This window comes from Oncorhynchus tshawytscha, linkage group LG26, assembly GCF_018296145.1.
Source record: "Oncorhynchus tshawytscha isolate Ot180627B linkage group LG26, Otsh_v2.0, whole genome shotgun sequence".
Taxonomy (NCBI): Eukaryota; Metazoa; Chordata; class Actinopteri; order Salmoniformes; family Salmonidae; genus Oncorhynchus; species Oncorhynchus tshawytscha.
Genome location: NC_056454.1, coordinates 25,911,859 through 25,938,934, shown reverse-complemented (window position 1 = coordinate 25,938,934; position 27,076 = coordinate 25,911,859). Strand labels below are relative to the sequence as shown.

The 27,076-nt window shown below is 43.0% G+C and overlaps 2 protein-coding genes and 2 long non-coding RNA genes across 4 annotated transcripts; 2 read left to right on the top strand and 2 right to left on the bottom strand.

The window, feature by feature from the left end:
• Window positions 1-27,018, top strand: LOC112225428 (probable G-protein coupled receptor 156). The gene is made up of 9 exons (XM_024389396.2): window positions 1-317; window positions 8,462-8,614; window positions 20,484-20,611; window positions 21,177-21,312; window positions 21,396-21,506; window positions 21,605-21,826; window positions 21,959-22,195; window positions 22,626-22,784; window positions 24,734-27,018. Exons 2-9 carry the CDS (start codon window positions 8,498-8,500, stop codon window positions 26,150-26,152), a joined length of 2,529 nt encoding a protein of 842 aa, XP_024245164.1. The 5' UTR covers window positions 1-317; window positions 8,462-8,497; the 3' UTR covers window positions 26,153-27,018.
• Window positions 9,244-14,889, bottom strand: LOC112225430. Its single transcript, XR_002949597.2, has 2 exons — window positions 14,438-14,889; window positions 9,244-10,946 (listed from the first exon to the last, which is right to left on the bottom strand). It is a non-coding gene; the product is annotated as an uncharacterized LOC112225430 (long non-coding RNA).
• On the bottom strand, window positions 12,579-13,312 carry LOC121840960. Its single transcript, XR_006080012.1, has 2 exons — window positions 13,248-13,312; window positions 12,579-13,151 (listed from the first exon to the last, which is right to left on the bottom strand). It is a non-coding gene; the product is annotated as an uncharacterized LOC121840960 (long non-coding RNA).
• Window positions 15,311-20,239, top strand: LOC112225429 (zinc-binding protein A33). Its single transcript, XM_024389397.2, has 3 exons — window positions 15,311-15,467; window positions 15,722-17,919; window positions 18,408-20,239. The coding sequence occupies exon 3, from the start codon at window positions 18,416-18,418 to the stop codon at window positions 20,084-20,086; it is 1,671 nt and encodes a 556-aa protein (XP_024245165.1). The 5' UTR covers window positions 15,311-15,467; window positions 15,722-17,919; window positions 18,408-18,415; the 3' UTR covers window positions 20,087-20,239.
• Window positions 27,019-27,076: the final 58 nt, after the last annotated feature.

Sequence of the window (27,076 nt, the reverse complement as noted above, 5' to 3'; positions counted from 1 at the left end):
TTTCCCTCAATCTCCCACTCCATCTACCCTGCTCATGAAAACTTGTTGCAGACTATACTTTTTCTCCCTGACACCAGGCAACATTTTGGGATAGGCATACTTTGGAGAGTTCTCAATTGTCATAAAAAGGATTATTTTTCTTCTGGTTGGATTTTTGGAATGGTTTTACTATAGGTCCCAGTCGTGGAGTTAACTTTCCGGGACAGTTTGTTTCACTTCGTGAGACTCCAGCGATGGTGCGAGGACAGCGGCTAGGCGGAGGGACTCTCCACGCACCCCTCTGACATCCCTCACCGGTTATTTAGGGACTCCGTCAGGTTGGTCTGCTGCTGTGTTTCGTCGCTTCTCACATACCTCTGTTCATATGATTGATGCGGTATTATCGTGAGGAGGAATCATAGCCCTTTAACGCCGAAATTAGCTGCTATTCTGAGGATGCTATTTATGAGGATCGTGCTATTGCTATTTCAAAATACCGACACAGATGTGTTAATACAATAACGATTGATTAAGATGTGCGTTAAAATGACATATTTTGAAGATTGAAAGTGATTTAAAAGTTTTTCATGATAACCTATGATAAACCAGTGCATGTGAAATAAAGTAGACACGGCCATTAATTGAGTTAGCAGGCCTTTGAGAGTGAAAGTTAGGACTTGAACCCTGTAGGTTATAGTCAAGTTCAATTTGATCTTTTGATTCATTGTTTTTAGTTGAGCTTTAAATATGTTTTGGCAAGAAAGACAAAGCAGTCAGTTTGAAAACATGCTTATGTTCAAGCAGTTTAAACTACAACACATTTAGGCTTTTATTTAAAGTTTAATAGGGGAGACAAGGGATGAATGTAACACAAGACAGCTGTAACACTTTCAATATCTCCAAGCAGAAACAAGCTAGAGTGAGGTAACTCACTCTGCACATGCATGTCAAGAAGGGAAGTTATAAACCAATGATGGGCAAAAATCTCATAGAAGAGAAAGTTATAGGGATAGTTCTTAAGAGCCTCATATGGAGTGTGAACCATGTGGCTAGTATACTATGTCTAGCCACTGGCTTGAGGCAAGGGCAAGCTATGCCAATAACTGCATTCTTACACTTGATTTGAGCATCTTAGAAAAAATTGCTAAACGGATTACAGTGTGAGGTGGAATGTTTCAATATTGCTCCTGCAGAACACTGGTCGTGCTTTGTCCAGCCTTGCTGACCGCTTGCAGTTCACCCGCTGCTCCCCACGCCACCCCTCTAATCTTAAAAGGGAAAGAGGGGATTGGGCCAGGCAAACTGACAGGGACAATGAATGGATTAAAAACAATTTAATGTGGTACTGGGTGGACAACAGGAGGGTCAAAGCCACAGGGTTACACCTATCCATGGCAATCCTACTGGTAATTGGTCCCTGACTGATCTTGATACCACATAATCTCTCAGGTGAACGAACGGAGTAGATAGTGAGGCCTAGTGAGGCCACAAGTGAAAGTTGTCAGAAAATAGGCTAATTATAAGCTTGTACAGTAAAGTTGTCTTCTCCGCCTAAGGGCACAGGTAGCTCAGGAATTACTTGTGGTTAAGGCCACATGAGTTTAGAGGACACATGTAGAGACAAACACACATTCTAACCATCATGCACTGTCAAAATATGTCCGCCAACCTGCTGCCGGGGCCGGGAACACGCCTCATGCTCGGTGCTCACGCTGACCCCTGTGGCTAAGTGTTGACTGACCTTTGTTGGCACACGTTTCAATGTGGTTGAATCCGGTGGAGAGGATTTTGAAAAAACTGTGTAAAAGCCTTTCTAGTCCGGTTGTGCCTGCAGGAATCCATGAAGCTGTGATCTAAACTGGGACAATTACGAAAGGATACGAGGAAGGAAACTAAAGACATTTCCCAGACCCCCAGAAAAGAAACGGAAGAAGTCATTGTTCATTTTGACAAGACAATTACAACTTGTGTCATCCTAACAGGCCTACGTACGACTTAATTAAATAGCTATTACTGAAGATTTTCTCCAGAAAAGATACATATGCTCTTTGATATAAGGTATGGGTGTTTGTAGGCCTGCAGGCTTCAGTAGCATTATAGTAACTTTTGTCTTAAACTGGTAGCTTCTCAGAGTTGTTGACTAGCGAGGAAGCATCTAAATGCTGATCAACCTTGTTCTACTCAATAACTTATTTAACCACTGAGATTGAAAAACAAAGACCTAGGATTAAGACCAATCAAAGGCACACCGTAGTGAAAGTTCTCTGTCATCAGCCTGCGACTACTGATACTGTGAGATGGTTACAGCCCTGGGCATATCTTAGTCAACCCACAGACAGTGACATGGTGTGACACACACACACACACACACACACGTAAGCTCTCTATACACAAAATATGACAGACAGATGGACGTACATATACATGTAGCTCATGAGTCAGTGTGGTTGTTAAAATGGTAACGTAGAAGACAGATCGAAACATTGTATGATGTCATGGTCGATTGTACATAATTATATCAGCGACATGTCTGTGCAACTCATTGCCTAACGACTCAAACAGAACTCAAACAGAACGACTCGTTCGCTACATACTTCAGTCTGAGACTGCCATCATTGAAGTCATTTGTGGTGATGTCAAAATGAGGGGTGTTGTACAAAACAAAGTCATCAGCGATTGTATCATCTCTAACCAATCAGAGTATCAAAGCCAATGACACATTTTCAAAAAACACCGCTTTAGCCACATGTGTTCTGGCTCGGCCCAACCCACAGGTTTATGGGACCAATCAGACGGTCTAAAATGGATTTTCATTCTAGTAATCGTCAGGGAGGTACTCAGATCCAGACTCATTGTGGAGAAGAAACTAACGGACGTGTGTCTGTTGCGTAGCGTTTGGCCGGAGCTAGGAGTTTGGGTAGCCAGGCAATGCAACCCAGATGCAACCTCTTAAAAATGCACAATATAAACCTATAGTGCTTCTAGGTGCTGTACATTGTGATTTATGAATGTATTTGTTGTTTATTTGTCAGGGACTAGACAGTTCACTTATATGCAGAACCACTGACTTACCCTGTAATTACCTGTCAAGGTCATTAACATTTGTGGTTTCCAGGCAGGTCACAAAATCTCTGATCAACTCAACATTCTATGCAATACCTATAATCTCACTCAGATTGTCAACAGTGTAACTATGTTGAATATAAAATATTCTCTGAAATCCTCTTTGATTGATTTGATCTTAACCAATACTCCTCATCATTTTAATGCTTCTGGTATTTTTGCAAATGACATAAGTGATCACTGTGCTATTGCCTGTGTGAGAGATGGTAAAATTCCTAAGAAATCTCACCGTGTCATTACGAAAAGAAACTGGAAGCGGTTTGATATTCAAGGTTTTTTACATGATGTATCTGGCATTGAATGGAATAGAATGGAATTGATCCCTGATGTTGTAACTAGCCTTTTCTTACTTCCACAACGCATTCCAGGATGTATGCAATAGGCCCCTTTAAAAAAAAAATCAGGATTAAGGGCAGAGAGAACCCTTGGTTTACTTAAGGAACTTACAAAAATCATAAGGGAACAAAATGCTATGTGGGCTAAAGCAAGAGGGACTGGTTTGGCAGATGATTGGATGGCTGTTAAAACGTCTTCGAAATATGGGTGTGGCTATGATCCGTAAATTGAAAGCAGACCACTGCTTGAAATCTACTTCACCTAATTTAAATAATCCACCCAAAATCTGGCAAGTAGTGAAAGGTTTGGAGTGCAAAAAAGATACACAGCTTCCCAAACAATTATTGGTAGACACACAGATTGTAACTGAGAGAACCTTCATTCTGAAAGACTTGAATCAGCATTTTTTTAGATGCAGGCAGTTTATTTGAAAAGGTCAAAGGTATAATTGAGCCCCCTATGAATTTACCTGACACCCCTGTGCACTCCTTCACCAGGTTCTCATTTTCATCCTTCTCTGTTTCAGAAGTGTGTAAAGCCCTGAAAGAAATTGATGGGAAAAAATCCTCTGTCCCTGATGAACTAGACCTCGCTTCCTACACCTAGCTGCAGACACTATTACTCCCCCTTAACATGTATTTTAACCTTAAGCTTGATGTTTTAAGGAAATTCCCAAGTTATGGAAATCTGCTTTTGTACTGCCTCTCCTGAAAGGTGGAGATCCTTCGCTACTTGACAACTATCGGCCCATATCAAAATTATCTGTACTGTCTAAGGTACTGCAGTCCTTTAGTTAGTAGGCAGCTAAAGGCCTACTTCCAAAAAACAACATCTTAAATGGAATGCAATCAAGTTTTAGGTCTGGCCACAGTACTGTTTCAGCAACATTGAAGGTTTTAAATGACATCCACTGTGCTCTTGATAGGAAGTTACATTGTGTGTCTGTCTTTATTGATTTGTCGAAGGCTTTGGCACTGTGGACCATGCTGTGTTAGTGCAAAGGTTAAAATGTTGTGGAATTACTGGTCATGCTCTAGATTGGTTTATAAATTACCTATCAAATCGTTCACAATGTGTAATGGTGGATGGTTGTAAATCTGAGTCTATAGAGGTGTGCTCAGCTGTTCCGCAAGGTTCTATTTTGGCACCACTGTTGATCATTTTGTATATCAACAACATTGGGGATCTTATTGAAACAGTAGATGTTCATTTTTATGCAGATGATACTGTTCTTTATTGAAGTGGTAGTAGTTTATCTTTATCTTTTTCAAATGCCAGGCATGTTACTAATCATGTCATTGCTACATTGGCTGGACATACTATAGAGCAAGTTAAAGTGTACAAATATTTGGGTGTGTGGGTTGATGATAAGCTGAGCTTCACTGTGCATGTAGAGAACTTGATAAGGAAGATTAAGCTGAGAATAGGTTTTAATTACCGGCGTAAGGCTTGTTTTTCTTTGGAGGCCGGGAAGGAGCTGGTACGATGTACATTACTGGCGCTTTTAGATTGTAGTGATGTTATATATATGCAGGCCTCAACCACTACCCTGAGAACACTTGATTCAGTGTATCATGCAGCCCTCAGGTTCATTACAAATCAAAATCATGTAACACATCATTGTGATCTCTACAGCGCTGTTGGCTGGTCGTCATTGACCTTGCGTAGGCTTAAACACTGGTATACACTGATTTATAAGGCCATATTGGGGAAAATTTTATCTCTGTTCTTTTTTAGTCAGGTCGGTAAATAAATATCAGTTACGGTCCATTACTCATTTGCTTCTAACAGTACCAAAAATTAGAACAGGTCATGGTAGAAATAGTTTTAGTTACTTAGCTACTTGGTCCTGGAATTCTCTCCTGAACATTTTAAAATTTGATGATCTAGTTTCGTTGGTGGAGTTTAAACACTTGATCGATGTATATATCATAGAAGATTGTAATTGTCTTTAAGGGCAGCTGTTTTTTTTCAAGACTTTAGTGTTTTTTACGTAAAATGTTTTTGTTGTACTGTATGTGTGTTTCAAGTTTTGTTTAATGTTGTGTTAGTGTATGTAAGTTGTTTTGTCTGAAACGTTGATTCAGTGTATCATGCAGCCCTCAGGTTCATTACAAATCAAAATCATCTAACACATCATTGTGATCTCTACAGCGCTGTTGCTATTGGACCAGGTCTCTCTTGGAAAAGAGATGTTATCTCAATGAGAAAAACTGTATGAAAAAATAAAAATAAAAACAAAGAACATTATGATATTACCGTGAAACTAGTACACAATAAATACACTCAATATACTCCCTAACTTTAATAATAACCCTAACTGTACACCTAACCTCTTACCCTAACCCTAATAATAACCCTAACTGTACACCTAACCTCTTACCCTAACCCTAATAATAACCCTAACTGTACACCTAACCTCTTACCCTAACCCTAATAATAACCCTAACTGTACACCTAACCTCTTACCCTAACCCTAATTATAACCCTAACTGTACACCTAACCTCTTACCCTAACCCTAATTATAACCCTAACTGTACACCTAACCTCTTACCCTAACCCTAATTATAACCCTAACTGTACACCTAACCTCTTACCCTAACCCTAATTATAACCCTAACTGTACACCTAACCTCTTACCCTAACCCTAATTATAACCCTAACTGTACACCTAACCTCTTACCCTAACCCTAATTATAACCCTAACTGTACACCTAACCTCTTACCCTAACCCTAATAATAACCCTAACTGTACACCTAACCTCTTACCCTAACCCTAATTATAACCCTAACTGTACACCTAACCTCTTACCCTAACCCTAATTATAACCCTAACTGTACACCTAACCTCTTACCCTAACCCTAATTATAACCCTAACTGTACACCTAACCTCTTACCCTAACCCTAATTATAACCCTAACTGTACACCCTAACACCCTAACCTAACTGTACACCTAACCCTAAACCCTAATATAACCCTAACTGTACACCTAACCTCTTACCCTAACCCTAATTATAACCCTAACTGTACACCTAACCTCTTACCCTAACCCTAATTATAACCCTAACTGTACCCTAACCTCTTACCCTAACCCTAATAATAACCCTAACTGTACACCTAACCTCTTACCCTAACCCTAATTATAACCCTAACTGTACATCTAACCTCTTACCCTAACCCTAATTATAACCCTAACTGTACACCTAACCTCTTACCCTAACCCTAATTATAACCCTAACTGTACACCTAACCTCTTACCCTAACCCTAATAATAACCCTAACTGTACACCTAACCTCTTACCCTAACCCTAATTATAACCCTAACTGTACACCTAACCTCTTACCCTAACCCTAATTATAACCCTAACTGTACACCTAACCTCTTACCCTAACCCTAATTATAACCCTAACTGTACACCTAACCTCTTACCCTAACCCTAATTATAACCCTAACTGTACACCTAACCTCTTACCCTAACCCTAATTATAACCCTAACTGTACACCTAACCTCTTACCCTAACCCTAATAATAACCCTAACTGTACACCTAACCTCTTACCCTAACCCTAATTATAACCCTAACTGTACATCTAACCTCTTACCCTAACCCTAATTATAACCCTAACTGTACACCTAACCTCTTACCCTAACCCTAATTATAACCCTAACTGTACACCTAACCTCTTACCCTAACCCTAATAATAACCCTAACTGTACACCTAACCTCTTACCCTAACCCTAATTATAACCCTAACTGTACATCTAACCTCTTACCCTAACCCTAATTATAACCCTAACTGTACACCTAACCTCTTACCCTAACCCTAATTATAACCCTAACTGTACACCTAACCTCTTACCCTAACCCTAATAATAACCCTAACTGTACACCTAACCTCTTACCCTAACCCTAATTATAACCCTAACTGTACATCTAACCTCTTACCCTAACCCTAATTATAACCCTAACTGTACACCTAACCTCTTACCCTAACCCTAATTATAACCCTAACTGTACACCTAACCTCTTACCCTAACCCTAATTATAACCCTAACTGTACACCTAACCTCTTACCCTAACCCTAATAATAACCCTAAACGTAAAATATTCTTTGTCCTCATGGAGATGCCGGAAATGTCCCCATGAGGGAGACTTTTTCTTGTTTTACTACCTTTGTGGGGACTTGGGGGATTTTAGGTTCCCACAAGCATAGAAGAACCAACCCACACACACACACACACACACACACACACACACACACACACACACACACACACACACACACACACACACACACACACACACACACACACACACACACACACACACACACACACTAAATCTAGATGATTTGGTCTGAAGTGTGGTCATGTATTGTGTTGTTCAGCTCTGTGCTGTCTTGTGGAGACTGAGGACAAGCAGAAGCTTGCAAGCTTCCTCTCAAATTGGCCAGATCCTGCACTCTTTTGGGTTTGGTCAAGACCTCGCTGTAGCCTTCTAAGCATTGTCTTTCCCTGTAGCTTTCTTGCAGTTTCTGTGGGAATTGTTTGTCCAGTCTGCCCTTATTAACCTTAGTCACGAGACTGGAATAGTTGTGTCATTTTTCTGTCACACTGATATATGAATCTTATGTTTTTATATTTTCCCCACTCCAAGTTCACTATCTGTTTTTCATGAGCAGTGTCACAGGCCCCTGCTAAAACTACTTCTGTTCACTGGGAATATTCATAATGGCGCCACCCTGTGGTGAGTGCTGAGCAGTGATCCTGTGCTCTGTGGAGTGAATAGGAGAGACTTGGATATAGTTGTTCTATCTAGACTTCTGCGTTTCTGTATATTGAAACAATGTGGTGTTGGTGGGAGAATGGGAATGGAGAAAGAGAGTTTGTGTGTAATAATACACATGTAAGCGTGGTATTAAAGATATGTCTGTATTTCTCCCCTCAGTGTATGTGTAAGTATCTGTAGGTAGTATTGTAGTGTGCTGAGAGTTCATGACAACTGTATCTTATTCTTCAGGATGTGTGTGTGAGGGCTGACGGTGTAGGTCCAGCCATGGAGACAGAGTTGAACTGCAGCTCTCACTGTGACTACGGACTCTGCCTCATCCACCCTGGAGTCAATACACAGGAGGACCTGGAGATACTGCAGAGACTATGTACCCTCAGCACGGTAAAGTAAACATGCACACATGCACACACATGCACGCAGGTTCAGGGTCAGGTTTTGCATCGTCCCGCAACGAGCCATTGTTTACAGACAGATGGCTCGTTGCCGAAGCTTCCGTAGCCTGGCGTCCTTTATCAACTTGGGGGGACCGAGTGGCACAACGGTCTAAAGCCGTGACCGGGAGTCCCATAGGGTGGCGCACAATTGGCCCAGTGTCATCCCGGTTACGAGAGGGTTTGGACGGGGTAGGCCGTCATTGTAAATAGCAATTTCTTCTTAACTGACTTGCCTAGTTAAATAAAGGTAAAAAAATATATATAAAAAAATAAACCTAAACTATTTGGTTTCAACAAAATAACATTTCCTGCCACCAGAGGCATATCCATTACCTCTAGGAACAATACTTACTATTCATCGGGTTGAACGTGTCCTTAAAACACGTTCTTATCCCGGGCCTGCTATTTTCTACCTGCGGGCTGCAATTGTAGTCCATTCTAGACCACGCAGTTACTCTAGAGTAAGCTACCACGTAATCTCTCATATCAATCAGTAACTTTCCACACACCTAGTTCCTCTTCACCCTTCCTTGACCCCAAACATACACATTCCTTGTACAAGTAAAGTAATCAATATCAGTCCCTCCTTTTTTAATAGTAGCTCCATACGGTTCAAAATGATATAAACTTTGAAATTACTTATAAATGAACAGAAGAGAAAACATGATTAATATTCTCAATTGATTTGTATGTTTACACCTCCAAGACGTATGGCCTCTGACTATGTAATATTCTTCCATGGCTTTAGGCCCTGGTCTCAAACTTATAATCACACTATACACACTCTTACCCCCCACCCCCCTACGTATCTGCCATTACCCTTCCTGTTGTACAACTGATAATGAATTTCAGCTGGAGCTTGTGACTTTCTCTTCCTCCTTCGGGAGGAGGAAATATGACAAGTATTAGTAATGCGTTAAGATATGCATAATAATTTATGGCAATAACCAAAGTTTGACAACATGACGATTTCCACTCTCCCTTAGCCTGACTCTAGACCTTTGGGATACTATTCTGCTGGGGTCCACAAAAATGAAGGCTCTATACACCTCCTCATGCTTATAGGCAGACTTCCACCGTCAGGCTGCAGGTTTACTGGAGGTGTTCCAACGCGATGTCATCCTCACCTCGCCCTCTATTTGCGTGCTATGTGCAGTTGACTAATATAATACTAATACAAACTCTTCCCCCTCCTGAGTCTAGTATGTACAATTAATCTCTGTGGCTAGGCAGGTGGTGTTATCGTCCCATCCCGAGTCCTGAACTCCTCACACATCTCCCGGTCTTCTTATCAGTAGGGAGTATATATTCTTGCACCTAGCCTCAGTCCACTGTAAATTTTCCGGACTCATACACAAAGAGTTATTTGAGAATAAGCAACCCATTCATACTCAAGTGAATATCATGATGCAAAACATAGAGAGAATACAATCATTTAAAACAGGGAAGCTATGAGACCTGTTAAAAGGCAATAGTTCACAATCTATAGTATTAGCTCTATCATATGACTCCTATCTCACCCGTATGGAAACATTCTGTCTCAGAGACAGGCCCCTTTTGTACTTTGCCTCCGGCCACAAATACATTTGCACATAGATCAATCCATCTAACCCATAACACGTTGATCACTACTGCTAGGCCACTTATATAGTTATAAACATACTAAAACGTGCTCAAGTCAATTAGTCAGTTTCCAACAGTCCCTCATCTGGAACAGTGATCACTCCCCTGCATCCCGGCTCTCATTCGTCTGGCGTCTCTTCATTTTCTTCTTCAGTTAGCTTTACAGTTCATCCTCCCAATGGCACACATGTAACTCATGCCTGTCAAAGTGGATGGCCCTTGATAATGTCCCCGATTTCAATATCTGGGGAATAATCTGATTTTCCCAAGCAGACAAAGCACACACATTTCTCACCACCAACCTTTACGGTCCATTCTGTATTGTCCATTTCTTTCTTGTCCATTTTCCAACCAGTACACCAGCGACATGAGATAAGTTTTGACATGATCTCTCTCCATGCTCACTCCACGTGGACGGTCTCAGGACTCATGCTGCGCTCCTGAGAGAAAAGGCATTGATAGCTTCGACTGGATGCTGTACACCGTTTGCTGGCTCGGACTCATGTCTCAGGTAGAAGTGGTGGAGGACAGGGTCATAGTGAACACCATTGTCGCAATTTCTTCTCCCTGTTAGAGGGGGTAAGGCTCACACTGTTCTCGGTCGAATAATCCCTTCAATGCATCTAGATACGGTCTGGGGTCGCTATTGCCATAACCTTGAGAGAGGACAGACCAAAACAACAGTTTAGGGCATTTCTCATTCAGGAAATCCAGACAAACTATTCACTGCATGACTAATTATTACATTCCAAATATCCTTAATACAAATGTCTAAGACAAATGTCAATGAGAATAACAACACACTGTTGTTAACAACACACTGGCTTATACTCCCCTATCATCTTGGCGATGTCACCGCAGAGTTACAGGGTCAGGGAGTTAGAGGGGTAACCTTTAGAGAGAATTCCTGACCATACAGCAGACTCAATCTGGTGAGATTTGTGTTGAAGCAAAGACACAAACTAAACAACAGCAAATACTCTTCTTCATATTTACCAGCATTTACATATTGTACTGTACTTAAATCTCAGGGTGATCACGCCTCACCAGAAAGTCAGAACAGAGGTCATTAAGTGAGTCTGTTCTTTCCCTGTATTTCAGACTAATTATATAATATATATAGTTCAAACATTCTGTTCAAAGTTCAAACATTCTGTGTACCAGGTTTGCATTGGGTTTTTCAGTACGTTTCTAATGTACTCGCCACCGAGTCTAACAATTTACTTCAGTACATGACTGGTCTCTCTTTTACCCCATGATTTTGCGTAACCAGGGTAGCCTAGTGGTTAGAGCATTGGACTAGTAACCGAAAGGTTGCAAGTTCGAATCCCCTAGCTGACAAGGTACAAATCTGTTGTTCTGCCCCTGAACAGGCAGTTAACCCACTGTTCCTAGGCAGTCATTGAAAATAAGAATTTGTTCTTAACTGACTTGCCTAGTAAAATAAAGGTAAAATAAATAAAATAAAAATGCCCTTCTTGCTCATGAACTAACATTTATAAGGTAATTTTAGATTCAGTAACCCCAATGCTGGCGCTTGACACAATTGCTTTTTTAAAACTCTACAATTACAATTGTTTCCAATATTAACTACACTCTAATTTCTCGTGAGGACCCCTACTCCCTTTTGTCAATTCTGTAAAGCTATTTCAGAATAAGATGGAATGAAGTGTCTCACGAAATTAAAACCCCAATGTTTTTCTGAGCTTGCGAGGACTGTTTGGCCGTTCCAATTGTAATTTGTTATCTTTTATAGTTCATTGCCCTTGCATTTTTCAAAGATTATCCAAACCCAAAATCGGTTCTACCCCAGCTACCATAAAAACTGAGCCCGGTATGGTTACTGGACCCATTGTACACAACATGGGTAGTAATGGCATAGTTTTAGATTCTGTCCCTGTTAATCCACTGAACATAATGGTTTTCCGCCATACATTTAGCCAATTTGACGACCTCACAGAGGCCAAATAAATCTATGCGTTACTCCCAACTCCGGACGCTTTCAGGAGTGCTTGCTGTTGCTCACTAGTCAGTGAATAAAATGTCTGCGCAGTCGCACTTACCCTGCAATAGCCGTTTTGATGGTGGGTTTCAACCCTGCCAGCAAAGTGGAGGTACATATTCCCGCATCTTGATTCAAATGATCTGCTAGTGCCAGATTACTGCTCAATACATCTTCCATCCTATCAATGTACTCATGTACCCAGTCCTTTTGATGCTGAGTACATCTGCTAGTTTTGGTTCTATCGGTTTTGCCTTTCTGTTGATAGAACGCTAACATCAAAACGCCAGTTTATTGAGATTTTTATTTTGTATTTTATGTCATTGTGCCAACTCACAATCTCAGAATTCTTTATTAGATTTAAATTTTCCGTCAATGGGGAAGCTGACCAATTTGATCAATTTTGCAAAAAATGTCCCATATTCAAGCCAAATTGGTAGATTGCTCATGTGTCTCTTTCAGCTCCTCTATGGCTTTGTTAAACTTTTTTTTCCTCTAGCCCCCCCCTTTAAAGGGAGGATCGGGGCCGTCGGTTGCCATTTCAATATTTATTATTCTGACGCTGTTATGCGGAGTGGAACAGGGAAACCCAAGAGCAGACTCAGATGAGGAGACTAGGATCAAGTAACCAAGATATTTATTGAAAGACAGGGGGAAGATGGAGTGCAGGCCACGGGAAGCTCGGGCGGGTTGCAGGAAACCAGGTGCGGAGGCTGAGGCTGGAGCGAGAGGTGTTGGGACAGGGTAAGCAGGTCCTGAGGGGAATCCAAGGGAGCAGTAGAGTGGGTAATCCAGGGCAGAGTAGCAGGATGAGGAGACATGAGACTGGAGACAGGAACCTGAGTCAGAGCGGGCAGAACTGTAGCAGAGCGGAAAACCGTGTCAGGCAAGGAAAACAGGCACAACAGGATAACAGGATCTAAATAGTGACAAACGGCTACAAACGTAGACTGACTGAGCAGAGATTACGATCTGGCAGTGGAAGTGGCAGGATTGAGTATTTGTAGAGGTCTTGATTATGGAACAGGTTGCAGCTGGTGGGGATCTGCTCTGACTCCAGCACACCTGTCTCTGCCCACACAATCACACACACAGAGAGAGAGGGAGGGAGAGGGAGAGGGAGAGGGAGAGGGAGAGAGGGAGAGGGAGAGGGAGAGGGAGAGAGCACTGGGGGAGTGGCGGCAGGTCAAGGAGACACAGGATGAGCAGTAGAGGGCGTGGCAGGAGCAGATGTAACAGACGCTTCTCCCGACGGTGTCTAGGGTGTTTAGATTTCCTCACCCACGGCTCTAATACACAACAATTTAAACTGTTTTTCCAGGTAGTGATACCCACTTCCCGGAGAAGACTTACAGTATAGGTGCTTAATAATTTGGACACCGAACCTGATACCTTGTTTTAAAAACGATACTGAAGCATCTGACAATTTACTACTGGAGAATACAGGAGACCTAATGCCTTATACCAGTGTCACGCCTCAAATATCACTGTTGTTGACAACACACATTACCAAATTTATTCAGTTGTCCTCCTATTTCAACATAATCTGTCACAGTTCCCCACCCCAGTAAGACATTAAACCAACATCTCTCCTTATTGTTACTGCTAATACACACAAATCACTTTAAAACAATGTTCTAATATCCTTTTGCTTTTCCAACCATGGATGAGGCAACCTTCTATCACTATCCACATTCCCACTCACTGACAACGTTTCATCTTGAAGCACAGATATCCTCGGATACCTCCTATTCTCCACCGAATGCACTTCCTGCCTTTGTTCTTCTACATGGACTACTTTTCTATAATCTATCGTAATAGTGCACAAGCATGCCAATTTCTCCATACACTATGCAGGTAATAACGAATGATTTAACAGACATGTCATAGGTATGGCCACTTCCCCCGACCCTTCTAAGGGACTTCCACCCCCTAGTCTAATCTTCTGGTGGACAGAGTGCCTAGTCGAACCTTCTGGTGGCTAAACCCCCCATAGGGGCCCCAACCCCTAGGTCTATCAGTAGTAGATACAGTGGGTCTACTGAATAAACTCAGGCTTTCCAGATCTGTATCCTTTCATTTGTATTCAAATCTCGTCTCCTCAAGATGTCAGAATGAGTAGTAACAGGTAGGAACTTTGCCTACCTTGTTTTGTGCTGGCTCCTGTTCTACTGATTTGAACTCTCCAGTTCAACTATAAATATTGGTTAATCCTGTCAACATTGGCAACTGTTAGGTTCTGTACAAAACTCACGGGCGACTAGAAAAAGCTCAAACCAAGTTTATTCAACCACTGAGTCATAAAGCTGCAAAGACAACATACAAGTCCCACAAGCACATCTTCATTCCTTCCAAATAGGCGGAGTCATCCCCTATCATCTCCTATCTAAGATAGACACTCCTTCTCTGTATTTAGGCAGAAACAGAGGAGCTCTTACTGGTATTGTCATGGCCATGCCTAAGACTAGGGCCCTCGTGGGCATGGAAATGTGCATGTGTGTGAGATAGGACTATAATCAGATAGTCTTTGGGGTGGACACCTGTGGCCCCCCTCCCAGCAGTGTCTTCTCTCTTCATCTGTTGACCTCAACTTGAGTTGAGTTCCATATCCTTCATGGTCCTGTTTCCTCAGAAACTAGTCTGCCTGATCAATAACTGAAAGTAGACTGTTGCCCTTTGCCTCCCTCCTTAGGAACATTCATATTCAACAGTAACATATACGAACAGAATATGAACTTTACGCACTTCCCCTTTTCTCACTCAGTAACTTTCCACGTCACTCAGTAACTTTCCACACACCTAGTTCCTGTTTACCCTTCCTTGACCCCTAACATACACATTCATTACACGTGTAAAGTAATCAATAAGTTCTAGTAGGGTAACATGAATAAGTATATTTCAAGCTAGAATCCAACAGAATGTTCTTAGTGTCTTGTACACTCAGTGTAGGAAGATCTGCTCCTTTAAGAGATGAAGAAGAACTCAAAGTCTTTCAATATGGTGTTGGGAGGAGCCTGTTGATGAAATGAAACTAAACAGCAGAGCTGAATGTTGAGGACCTGAAGACACTTTCTCCTTATACATTTTTCTGAACACTTGCCAGTCCCCTGAACTCAGTCTTACTTTGGGATTCAAGAGGGAAAAAAAGATCATTCAACAACACACATCATCTCAGGTAAGAAGAGATAGAGAAAATCTTTGAATTTTTGTATTTTATTGTAGCTTCTCTTCTATGTAGTGTGTTTGACGTTTATTTTTGCTGAAGAGTATGTTTAGAAACGATAGCATTCAAGAATTGAAAAGAATTGGAAATACAGAAGCATACATAAGCATAATAAATACATAAGCAAAGTTCTGGTGTGAATGCCAAGATAACACAGATTGTTGATTCATTCAGGAAAGTTGATTTCACTTTCTGTTTGTTCCCAGGCACGGCATCAGCTAACAATCCACAGTCTGAAATGCAGTTAATATGCAGTATCTGTGAGGAGGTGCTCAAGAAACCAGTCACAACCCCATGTGGGCACAACTTCTGCATGGATTGTATCAGAGAATACTGGAAAAACAATGTCCTGTGCCAGTGTCCACAGTGCAAGGAGAAATTCCCTAACATATCTGAGCTACAAGTCAATACTCAATTATCTAAAATGGTTGATGAGTTCTGGAATCCATTTGTGGTAAATAACACAAGCCCCCAGGACCAATGCCTGGACCATCCTAGAGAGGTGTCCCATGATATCTGTGTTGGGAGGGAGGTCAAGGCTGTGAATTCTTCTTTTGAGGCCTCTTACTGTGAGACTCCCCTGGAGCCCAATCAGAGAGTCACAACCTTGAGGAGACAACAGCATGTAGAGAATCCTGAAGAACATATGTGTGAGAGGCATGGGAGATGTCTGGAGTTCAAGACCGACTACAATACCCACAACACTCTCCCTCTTGAAGTGGAAACCAGAAAGAATAATGTACAGTTAGGAAAGGCTGAAGTGCAGCAGATGATTCAGGGCAGACAGCAGAAGGTTATTGAGATCAGAAATAGTCTACAATCTAGCGGAATAAATGCAGAGCAAGAGGTAGAAAACAGTTGTCAGATCTTTAGAGCTTTAATGCGCTCCATTGAAAGAAGCCAGGCTGAACTCATTGAGGTGATTTCGGAAAAGCAAAAGGAAACTAAAAGGCTGGCTGAAGGGCTCATTAAAGAGCTGGAGCAGGAAATCACTGACCTAAAACTCCTCCAGAGCTCACCATCCCTGTGCACCTCTCCACCCACCAAGGACTGGTCTGAGATCAGGGTTCAGAGTATTGAGAATGTCGGCATGGTGAGGAAGGCTGTGAAGAGAGCTGGCTCTCAGTTTGAAGACGCACTGAAGAGTGAATTGAAGAGGTTGTGTGAGGCTGAGCTCAAGGTTATTCAGCAGTGGTCAGTGGATGTAACTCTGGACCCTGATACAGCTCATCCCAATCTCACTCTCTCTGAAGATGGGAAACAACTTAGACATCCCGGTAGACGACAAAACTACCCTGGCAATCCAGAGAGGTTCTTCTATATTGCCAGCATCCTGGGAAAGGAAGGCTACTCCTCAGGAAGATTCTACTACGAGGTGCAGGTGAAGGGAAATACTCTCTGGAGTGTAGGAGTGGCCAGAGAGTCCATTAAAAGAACGATTTATGCAGCAAAGCCTGAGAATGGAGTCTGGACTATCCAGCAGGGGAAAGGGAACATCTACAAGGCCTGCACCACTGATCCTACCCCCCTCTCCCTGAGTGAGAAGCCCCAGACGGTGGGGGTCTATGTGGACTATGAAGATGGTGAGGTCTCCTTTTACAATGCCCAGGCCAAGTCTCATATCTACTCATTTACCGATTGTTCCTTCACTGAGAAACTTTACCCGTACTTCAACCTTGGTGTTTGTGGCATTGACAAAATGTCAGCACCGTTGATCATCTCTCATGTGAGCCAATCAGATTGAGATTTAACTCGTATCGATTAAATTCTAAAGTAAACTGAACATTCCATGCATTGATTTATATTGAATATTTAGAGAGGTATATATTGTATCTTACCAGGAAATCTAGAATCACGTTTGCTGGACTGTATTGTGATGTCTTTTACGATTGTATGATGACATACTGAAAATGCAGCTCATTACAAATCCTGCCCCAATATGTATCTGTATCTAATTTATGTGGATACTTGTGGATACTTTATTTTTATTTTTATGTGGATACTCTGAAATGTGCATACATTTTTCAATGGCTTTTGTTATTTGGGCAGTTCCTCAAATAATCTTCTGGGCTACAGCACAATAAAAGCTTTGTGAACTCCTACATAATATGAACAGGAAGTGTGAATGTATTAGATACATGGCAACCATAATACATGGTTCAGCTGAGAGAGTCCTGTCATGTGAAGGGTTAATTCAGCCATGTACTGTACCTTTAAGAGCAGCTGCATTTCAGCTTAGCAGTAAGGGACCAGGACAAGCCATGGTAATGTCACCTTCTAAAATGAGACCCGACTAGAGAACTTTGTGCTTTAGCATGACAAAATCCCCTCACAAATCTCTCTACACAGCCTAATAGAGTACAAAATAAATCGTCTTTGACTTGCTGTTCTTCTGAAGACAGAGGTGAGTGGAGGTTCTTTCATTTGTACTGTGTTGTCTGTTGTGTTTAGGTTGTTTATTCAAGTTTCAACACGGGTCCCTCCCAGCCCAGTTATAAATATAATCAAGGGGAAGAATACAGTTATATATATATTTTATTTTATTTTATTGTATTGTATTTACTGTGTTATACAGTAGGCTTGATTTAGAGACATATTGAATTTGACAGGTGAGGATGTCATCACTGTCCCTTTTCATTTCTTTATCTGTTGGGCTGTATTAGACTTCTCATCATATGTTTATAAATGCATATTTCTGAATGAAATATAAAATCATGTGATTGGTACCATTGGCTACATGTATTGAGAAAGCTATTTGGGTGTGCTGTAACTGCATAGAGCTCGGTGGTCTACTGTAAGCTAGAAAAAAACATTCCAGTAAAGAAATTCCAAGGTCGAGAGCCAACTGATTCCATGAAGTCCCATGTGGTTTATTTTTGGATCTCTTCCCAGACCCAGACATGGCTTCCGCCAGCAGCCTGCTGTCCGAGGATCAGTTCCTGTGCCCCATCTGTCTAGACGTGTTCACCAGCCCAATCACCACCCCGTGTGGACACAACTTCTGCAAGGACTGCATACATGGCTACTGGCATATCACCAGCCCGTGCCAGTGTCCCATGTGTAAGCAGAAATTCAGCAGAAGACCTGAGCTCAAAGTCAATACTTTCATAGCTGAGATGGCCGATCAGTTCAGAAGGTCAGTTGAAATTAGGGCTACTGCTACTAGTACACAGTACCAACCCCAAGCAGCCCAACCTGGAGAAGTGCCCTGTGACGTCTGCACTGGGAGGAAAATCAAGGCCTTGAAGTCCTGCCTGGAGTGTCTGGCCTCTTACTGTGAGACTCACCTAGATCCTCACCATATACTGGCCACCTTCAAGAAACACAATCTGATTGAGCCTGTGATTAACATAGAGCACAGAGTGTGTAAGCGGCACCAGAAAATTCTGGAGCTGTTCTGTAGAAGTGACCAGACATACATGTGTCAGGTTTGCACTGAGAAAAGACATAAGAAACACAATGTTGTCCCTTTGGAGGAAGAAAGCAGAGAGAGGAGGGCTCAGCTGGGGAATATGGAAGATGTAATGCAGCAGATGATTCAGGGTCGACTGCAGAAAGTGAAGGAGATCAAACACACAGTACAATCAGGCAAAATAAATGCAGAGAGAGAGATTAGGGAGAGCTTGCAGGTCTTCACTGCTCTGGTGCGCTCCATTCAGAGAAGCCAGGCTGAGCTCATTGAGGTGATTGAAGAGAAGCAGAAGGCAGCAGCGAGTCGGGCTGAAGGGCTCATTAAAGAGCTGGAGCAGGAAATCACAGAGCTAAAGAGGAGAAGCACTGGGGTGAAGCAGCTCTCACTCACTGAGGACCACCTCCACCTCATCCATAGCTTCCCATTCCTGTGCACCCCTCCACCCGCCAAGGACTGGTCCGACATCAGAGTTCAAAGTGTTGTGTACGTAGGAACAGTGAGGAGAGCTGTGAGGAGAGCTGGATCCCAGTTTGAGGAGACACTGAAGAATGAAGTGAAAAGATTATGTGAAACAGAACTTACAAGAACTCAGCAGTGTGCCGTGGATGTGACCCTTGACCCTGATACAGCTCACCCTAAACTTATCCTCTCTAACAACGGTAAACAAGTGGCCCACGGCAATACAGCGCTGAACCTCCCTGACAACCCCGAGAGGTTTTACCCTGGTATCAGTGTCCTGGGGAGGGAGGGCTTCTCCTCAGGGAGGTTCTACTACGAGGTGCAGGTGAAGGGGAAGACAGAGTGGGACATAGGAGTGGGGAGAGAATCTGTCAACAAGAAAGGAGGAAATACCCTAAACCCTGAACATGGCTACTGGACAGTAGGCCTGAGGAACAGGACTGAATACTGGGCTCTGACGACCCCTCCTGTTCCCCTGCCACTGGTCGATAAGCCCCAGAGGGTGGGGGTGTACGTGGACTGGGAAGGGGGGCAGGTGTCCTTTTACGATGTGGATTCCAGATCTCATATCTACTCGTTCACCGGTTACATCTTCGCAGAGAGACTCTATGCATACTTCAACCCCCGAAAGAATAACGGTGGGGTCAACTCAGCGCCGTTGGTGATCTCTCCTGTCAGTGACGTTACCTCCTCACCTTAACCGGTCACCTATCACCTCTTCTTAGAATAGGACACTGAGTGTTGTGTCACTTTTATTTGTTAAAGAAGCTTGTGCCACAATATATTTTCTCTATCTCTTGTATTGTGTGGTTGATTTAATAAAGATATAATTCATATTAATAAAGGTTCATAAAAGTTGTCTGTTTCTGTGCCTTGGGCTTGCAAATTAGTATGCAATATATTTATGAGGCGATACAAAAAAAAAAGGTTTTGGGCATACTCCAATCATTCCAGAATGCAAATGATAGCAACTAAACCACATACAATACTCTTAACATGATCAACACATACACACAAACACAAAGTTACTGTATTTACTCAAGTGTTTCCCATTAGTGTAGATATTCTAATTGAAATGTGATTGACATCTACTGTAGATGGGAGTGGAGCTGCAGAGGCAGTCTCTCTCCCCGGTGCTCTGTGCAGTGGTCTGGACTATTCTCTCCTGTGGCATCCTGCTGGCATTCTGCTTCCTGCTCTTTACCCTGCGCTTCAAGAACAACAGGTATACACATAAACACACTAAAGTGCCTTCAGAAAGTATTCAACTCCCTTGACTTTTTCCACATTTTGTTGCGTTACAAAGTGTGATTATGATGGATTTAATTGGATTTAACAACTAAAACTACATAAAAAAAAAATATATACACACACATATATATATATATATATATATATATATATATATAAATCAAATAAGTTTTTGCTCAAAACTTTGGGGGCAAATTAAAACACCTGAGGGCCGAATTTGGCTTTGGGCCACCTATTGGGAACCCTGCTGTACAGGCTTCCTTCTTTTCACTCTGTCATTCAGCTTCATGTTTAGTTAATTATAAAAAATAAAAATAAATTAATTCCACTTTGACATTATGGGATATTGTGTGTAGATTAGTGACCAAAAAGATCAGAATTGAATACATTTTAAATTCAGGCTGTAACACAACAAAACGTGGAAAAAGTCAATACTTTGAATACTTTCTGAAAGCACTATAAAAGCATATGTGCATGCTCAAATCGATACACAGACGTGAACATTCTAACTTTTGTGTATGTTCCTCTCTCTGTCTCAGGATAGTGAAGATGTCTAGTCCTAACCTCAATGTGCTGACTCTGTGTGGGAGTGTCCTCACCTACAGCAGTGGATTCCTATTCGCTTTTGAGGAACGCACCCACCTACAAGGGGGAGGAGTGAGAGCTATACTACAGGTAAGAACCCACACACATTGGTCTAATGGTGCCGTGCCGTGTGATATTATGGGATGTCCTGATGTTATTGTGGTGTATCCTAGGCCAGGATCTGGATGTTTTGTATCGGCAGTACTCTGGTATTTGGGCCCATACTGGGGAAAACATGGCGGCTGTACAGAGTATTCACCCAACGCGTGCCTGACAAGAGAGTGGTAAGCAGGCTGCTGCTCTCACTGTCTCTCTGGTTGAAGTGAGTAGTAGAGTGGGTGTGTTGCATGGTGTATTACTGAACTCTGTGTACATGTTTCAGATCATCAGAGACATCCAGTTGATGGGCTTGGTAGCTCTGTTGATTCTGCTGGACCTGCTGGTTCTGACCGCCTGGAGTCTAACCGACCCGGTCAAATGTGCTCGGTCCATTGGGGCTATGGTCAAGGTGGTGGAGAGAGAATTGTCCTACTCTCTGTCTCAGCTGGACTCCTGTTCCTCTCTCTATTCAGACCTGTGGGTTATCCTCCTCGCTATGATGAAGGTAGAGCATACAACTGGGAGAAAGGCTCAGATAAACATGAGAGCACATTATTGCTGTTTCCTCTGAGTTTGTGTTGGTTTGTCATGGTAAACATGTCATGAACGTTATGTGGTTGTGTTGCGCTCTCTCCAGGGTGGCCTGCTCCTATATGGGACCTACCTGGCCGGTCTGACCAGCAACGTCAGCCTCCCTCCGGTCAACCAGTCCCCCACCATCATGACCGCGGTCAGCCTGGTCACCCTTTCCACGGTGGTTGCAGTCCCAGTGTCGCAGTTCCTGCAGGCCTGGCCTAACGTGGTCTATAGCGTGGTAGCTGGAGCCATCTTCATCTGTACCCTCGCCACCAACTGTATGCTGTTTGTACCTCAGGTGAGAGAGACAGTTGGCACACATCACAAAAAGACAGACAGAGCAGAAACCCCTGTCATTTATGACAGGCCCAATTCGAGTGGCTACATGAGTGTTTCCCATACCTCACCGTAGTGTGTGCGTGTTAACAAGACTGTGTGACTCATACAAACACACACATTGATACATGAGTCAACACGCTACAGCCTCCGCCAACAAGTTAATGACTCCCCGTAAGTAACTGGTGGTGAGCTGATGCTATGATACAGGAATGCATCCTGGATGGAAAGAAAGGAAGTACTTGAACAATGAGCAACACACGCACCTGGAGATTCAAGGGTATGCTCAAAGACTGGCACATTTGTCTGACAGTTATCTGACTATCCATCACAATCCCCTTCTTCCTCTCCCCTCTTTACCCTTTCCACCCCTCTTGGTCCCCTCTTCCCAGTTAACCCAGTGGCGTCGGTTTGAGGAGGAGCAAAACAGCCTTAGCCAGATGGCGAAGTACTTCAGCAGCCCCAGTAAGAGTGTCCACTCTGTCTACAGCCAGGATGAAGTCTATTATCTGCTGGGAGAGAACAACTCTATGAAGAGGCTCCTCAATGAGGTAGTCAGTGTGTAGGCTATGTATTACTTTAACCCTCACTCGCCCCCTAACGGTTATAAAAGGTAGTGAAATACTCTCCTTACTGACTAAAATGGTCCCTACATGGTCCTGTACTCAGAATAATCTCTGTGACCCCTCAACACTATAGTACAGTGCCTTGCGAAAGTATTCGGCCCCCTTGAACTTTGCGACCTTTTGCCACATTTCAGGCTTCAAACATAAAGATATAAAACTGTATTTTTTTGTGAAAAATCAACAACAAGTGGGACACAATCATGAAGTGGAACGACATTTATTGGATATTTCAAACTTTTTTAACAAATCAAAAACTGAAAAATTGGGCGTGCAAAATTATTCAGCCCCTTTACTTTCAGTGCAGCAAACTCTCTCCAGAAGTTCAGTGAGGATCTCTGAATGATCCAATGTTGACCTAAATGACTAATGATGATAAATACAATCCACCTGTGTGTAATCAAGTCTCCGTATAAATGCACCTGCACTGTGATAGTCTCAGAGGTCCATTAAAAGCGCAGAGAGCATCATGAAGAACAAGGAACACACCAGGCAGGTCCGAGATACTGTTGTGAAGAAGTTTAAAGCCGGATTTGGATACAAAAAGATTTCCCAAGCTTTAAACATCCCAAGGAGCACTGTGCAAGCGATAATATTGAAATGGAAGGAGTATCAGACCACTGCAAATCTACCAAGACCTGGCCGTCCCTCTAAACTTTCAGCTCATACAAGGAGAAGACTGATCAGAGATGCAGCCAAGAGGCCCATGATCACTCTGGATGAACTGCAGAGATCTACAGCTGAGGTGGGAGACTCTGTCCATAGGACAACAATCAGTCGTATATTGCACAAATCTGGCCTTTATGGAAGAGTGGCAAGACGAAAGACATTTCTTAAAGATATACATAAAAAGTGTAGTTTAAAGTTTGCCACAAGTCACCTGGGAGACACACCAAACATGTGGAAGAAGGTGCTCTGGTCAGATGAAACCAAAATTGAACTTTTTGGCAACAATGCAAAACGTTATGTTTGGCGTAAAAGCAACACAGCTCATCACCCTGAACACACCATCCCCACTGTCAAACATGGTGGTGGCAGCATCATGGTTTGGGCCTGCTTTTCTTCAGCAGGGACAGGGAATATGGTTAAAATTGATGGGAAGATGGATGGAGCCAAATACAGGACCATTCTGGAAGAAAACCTGATGGAGTCTGCAAAAGACCTGAGACTGGGATGGAGATTTGTCTTCCAACAAGACAATGATCCAAAACATAAAGCAAAATCTACAATGGAATGGTTCAAAAATAAACATATCCAGGTGTTAGAATGGCCAAGTCAAAGTCCAGACCTGAATCAAATCGAGAATCTGTGGAAAGAACTGAAAACTGCTGATTATAAATGCTCTCCATCCAACCTCACTGAACTCGAGCTGTTTTGCAAGGAGGAATGGGAAAAAATTTCAGTCTCTCGATGTGCAAAACTGATAGAGATATACCCCAAACGACTTACAGCTGTAATCACAGCAAAAGGTGGCGCTACAAAGTATTAACTTAAGGGGGCTGAATAATTTTGCACGCCCAATTTTTCCATTTTTGATTTGTTAAAAAAAGTTTGAAATATCCAATAAATGTCGTTCCACTTCATGATTGTGTCCCACTTGTTGTTGATTCTTCACAAAAAAATACAGTTTTATATCTTTATGTTTGAAGCCTGAAATGTGGCAAAAGGTCGCAAAGTTCAAGGGGGCCGAATACTTTCGCAAGGCACTGTACCTAAACGTGTTTACTTTGTATTCTGAATACCCTTCTACTCATCACCAACTTCACCTATTACCTTTAACCCGACACCAATCTTTAGGTTAGCCTTTAACCTGACTCTTGTTGTTGATGTTTTTTGTTTTGAAGGGGATTTAAAAGTTTGTTGTTGTCATTTGGCAGAAGAATGCTGTAATTGACAGTCTGCAGGAGCAGGTGAACAACGCCAAAGACAAGCTATTGCGCCTCATGTCCAATACCCACTCTCACGAGGATCAGGAAATGGACTCTTCCACCACCAACCTCCACTCCTCCTCCACCCAGACCACAGTGGTGCCGTCCGACTGCTTTCCAACTCCCCTGCCACAGAGAGACGTAGCAGAACCTACCCTCTCTTCTCCTCCTTTCTCTCTACCTCCTCTCTCTTCTCCTCCCCCTCCTGCCCTCTCTTTTCCCCCAGGGGATTGTGTGAGTGTTAAACCGTGCAGTGTAGAGTTTGGCCCATACATCCAGGGTTCAGAGATGGAGACAGAGGCAGGGGGTTGTAAGGTTGAGGGGACTGTGTCCCAGCAGCAGTGTGGAGCGGAAAGGTCTCACCTCCCAGTCTCCCCTCAGCCCTCTGTTTCTTCCAAGACAGGAGTTAGAACACCAGCGGAGATGGGAGGGACACAAACCACACCCTCCTGTCAGTCAAACTATGTCACTTCCTCATCCACTCTCCCCCTGGTGGGTTTGGCCCCTGCTCAGTCAGAACCGTCAGGTTGCCATGGCGATACCACATCTCCGTGGATGGCAGGTGTCAGGCAGGCAGGGTTTGTGAGCAGTGTGCAGCTGCAGGAGATACTCCAGGAACTGAGCGTGGACACTGTTATGGAAACGGCCCTCCGCTCACCAAATCACAGCAGGGGGTTCAGGAGACCCTCTCAGCCCTCCTCGACCAATCCCTCTGTCCTCTCTCCTCTCTCCTTCTGCACTCCTCATTCCCCCAATCACCCTCTCCTCTTCCACTACCCCAGTATCTCCCCCTACGTAATGAGGAAACGCAGACCTCCGTTCCATTCCCCCAGAGGGGGGCCTCCGCCCTGTTACTACCCAGGCTCCAAGCCTCCTGGTTGGGGAAGGAGGAGGGACACGGGGCTCTCACAACCAGACAAGCACCCCTCAAAAACACAACCTCTGCTCAATCCTGTCGCCACAGAGACTAATCTTCTCCGCCCCGACGACAGTGATGGAGAAGAAGGCGTAGAGGCGTGGCATAGGATAAGAAACAGCTGCGGGAGGCGCAGCTCAAGGTGGGAGCACCGGCCACCACCCCTTCGAAAATGCCCTCCAGATGGTGATGGGGGAGGTGAGGGAGGGCCAGACAGAGACCATGGCAGGGACTCGTATGGTTACTGGGACTCAGACTCCAGCAGCTTGGCTGACTACTCCTACTACCATCGTCCCTACTGCGACGCCTGCCTGCAACACGGCTCATACCCCTCCAGCGACAGCTCCTCCTCAGACTCCTCGGACAGTGAGTATGGCGGCTTCACCAGCCTCTGCCGCTCCACACATCCGGTGGTCAACTTCAAGGAGGACCTCAAACCGACCTTCGTATGAGCCTGCCTGGAACGTAGACTGAACTGGTGCTGCGGAAGAATCATTCAAGTCAAACTGTGTTGTAATTTACTTTCAATGGCCACGGCAGAACAATTGAGTTTACACACTGTTGTAACACTATTTAGAAGTGGTAAATTGAGCAGGAACTAATGCTAGAAAAGCTTGCCTGATTTTGAATTCAACAATTTATCTTCCTTATGTATGTGTGGAGTACGAGTACCCTAGCAACACATTACCTCACAGCAATCACATTAAAGGCTTTTTAATTGGTTGCAAGTGCTTTAGAAATGGGACCAAGATGGAGAAAGTCAATCAATGGGTTGAGTTTGCTGTATGATGATTGGGATCTGATTTTAATTTATTGACTTTGTCTTTAACTTATTGCACTGACTGCCATTGTCTCTAGGTCATGTTAAAGAAAATGTATATTTGTAGCTAAACAAGATACAATATTTAGATCATATAGATTGTTGCATGTTACAAAAAAAACACTGGATTTAATTGATCTGTTACCACCTCTTTTAATCCCCCCTACCTTGAATAGAGCCCACCAGGGGTGTATGCAGTCACCATTGTAAAGAATACTATTATACCCATTTTGTCTGAGTTTTTATGATCTTTATGCTTTGGTTTACCTTTTTATACATCAAAACCCCTCAATGCACTACGTTGGTAATGTTATTGATTTGAGTGTTATGTGTGTGTGAGTGCGTGAGTGCGTGCGTGCGTACATGTGTGTGGCGTGCATGTGTGTGTGCACAATGTACTGTATTCATTGCATTTTATTTGGAGGCTCTGCCTCCAATTCTATCAATTGTAATTCTCTGTGAGCTGATTGATTATTAAATTACCTATTGACCTTTGCCTTCCGGTCTCCTCTGGTCCCAATTCACCCAGTCTGCCTGTAGATGACTTCTGTCTCCC

Excerpts from the sequence above, each read along its gene's own strand:
- LOC112225429 (XM_024389397.2), top strand. The coding sequence starts at position 18,416 with ATGGCTTCCGCCAGCAGCCTGCTGTCCGAGGATCAGTTCCTGTGCCCC.
- LOC112225428 (XM_024389396.2), top strand. The coding sequence starts at position 8,498 with ATGGAGACAGAGTTGAACTGCAGCTCTCACTGTGACTACGGACTCTGC. Across the intron at positions 8,615-20,483 it reads GACTATGTACCCTCAGCACG|ATGGGAGTGGAGCTGCAGAG; the intron begins GTAAAGTAAACA and ends CATCTACTGTAG. Across the intron at positions 21,313-21,395 it reads GAGTGAGAGCTATACTACAG|GCCAGGATCTGGATGTTTTG; the intron begins GTAAGAACCCAC and ends GGTGTATCCTAG.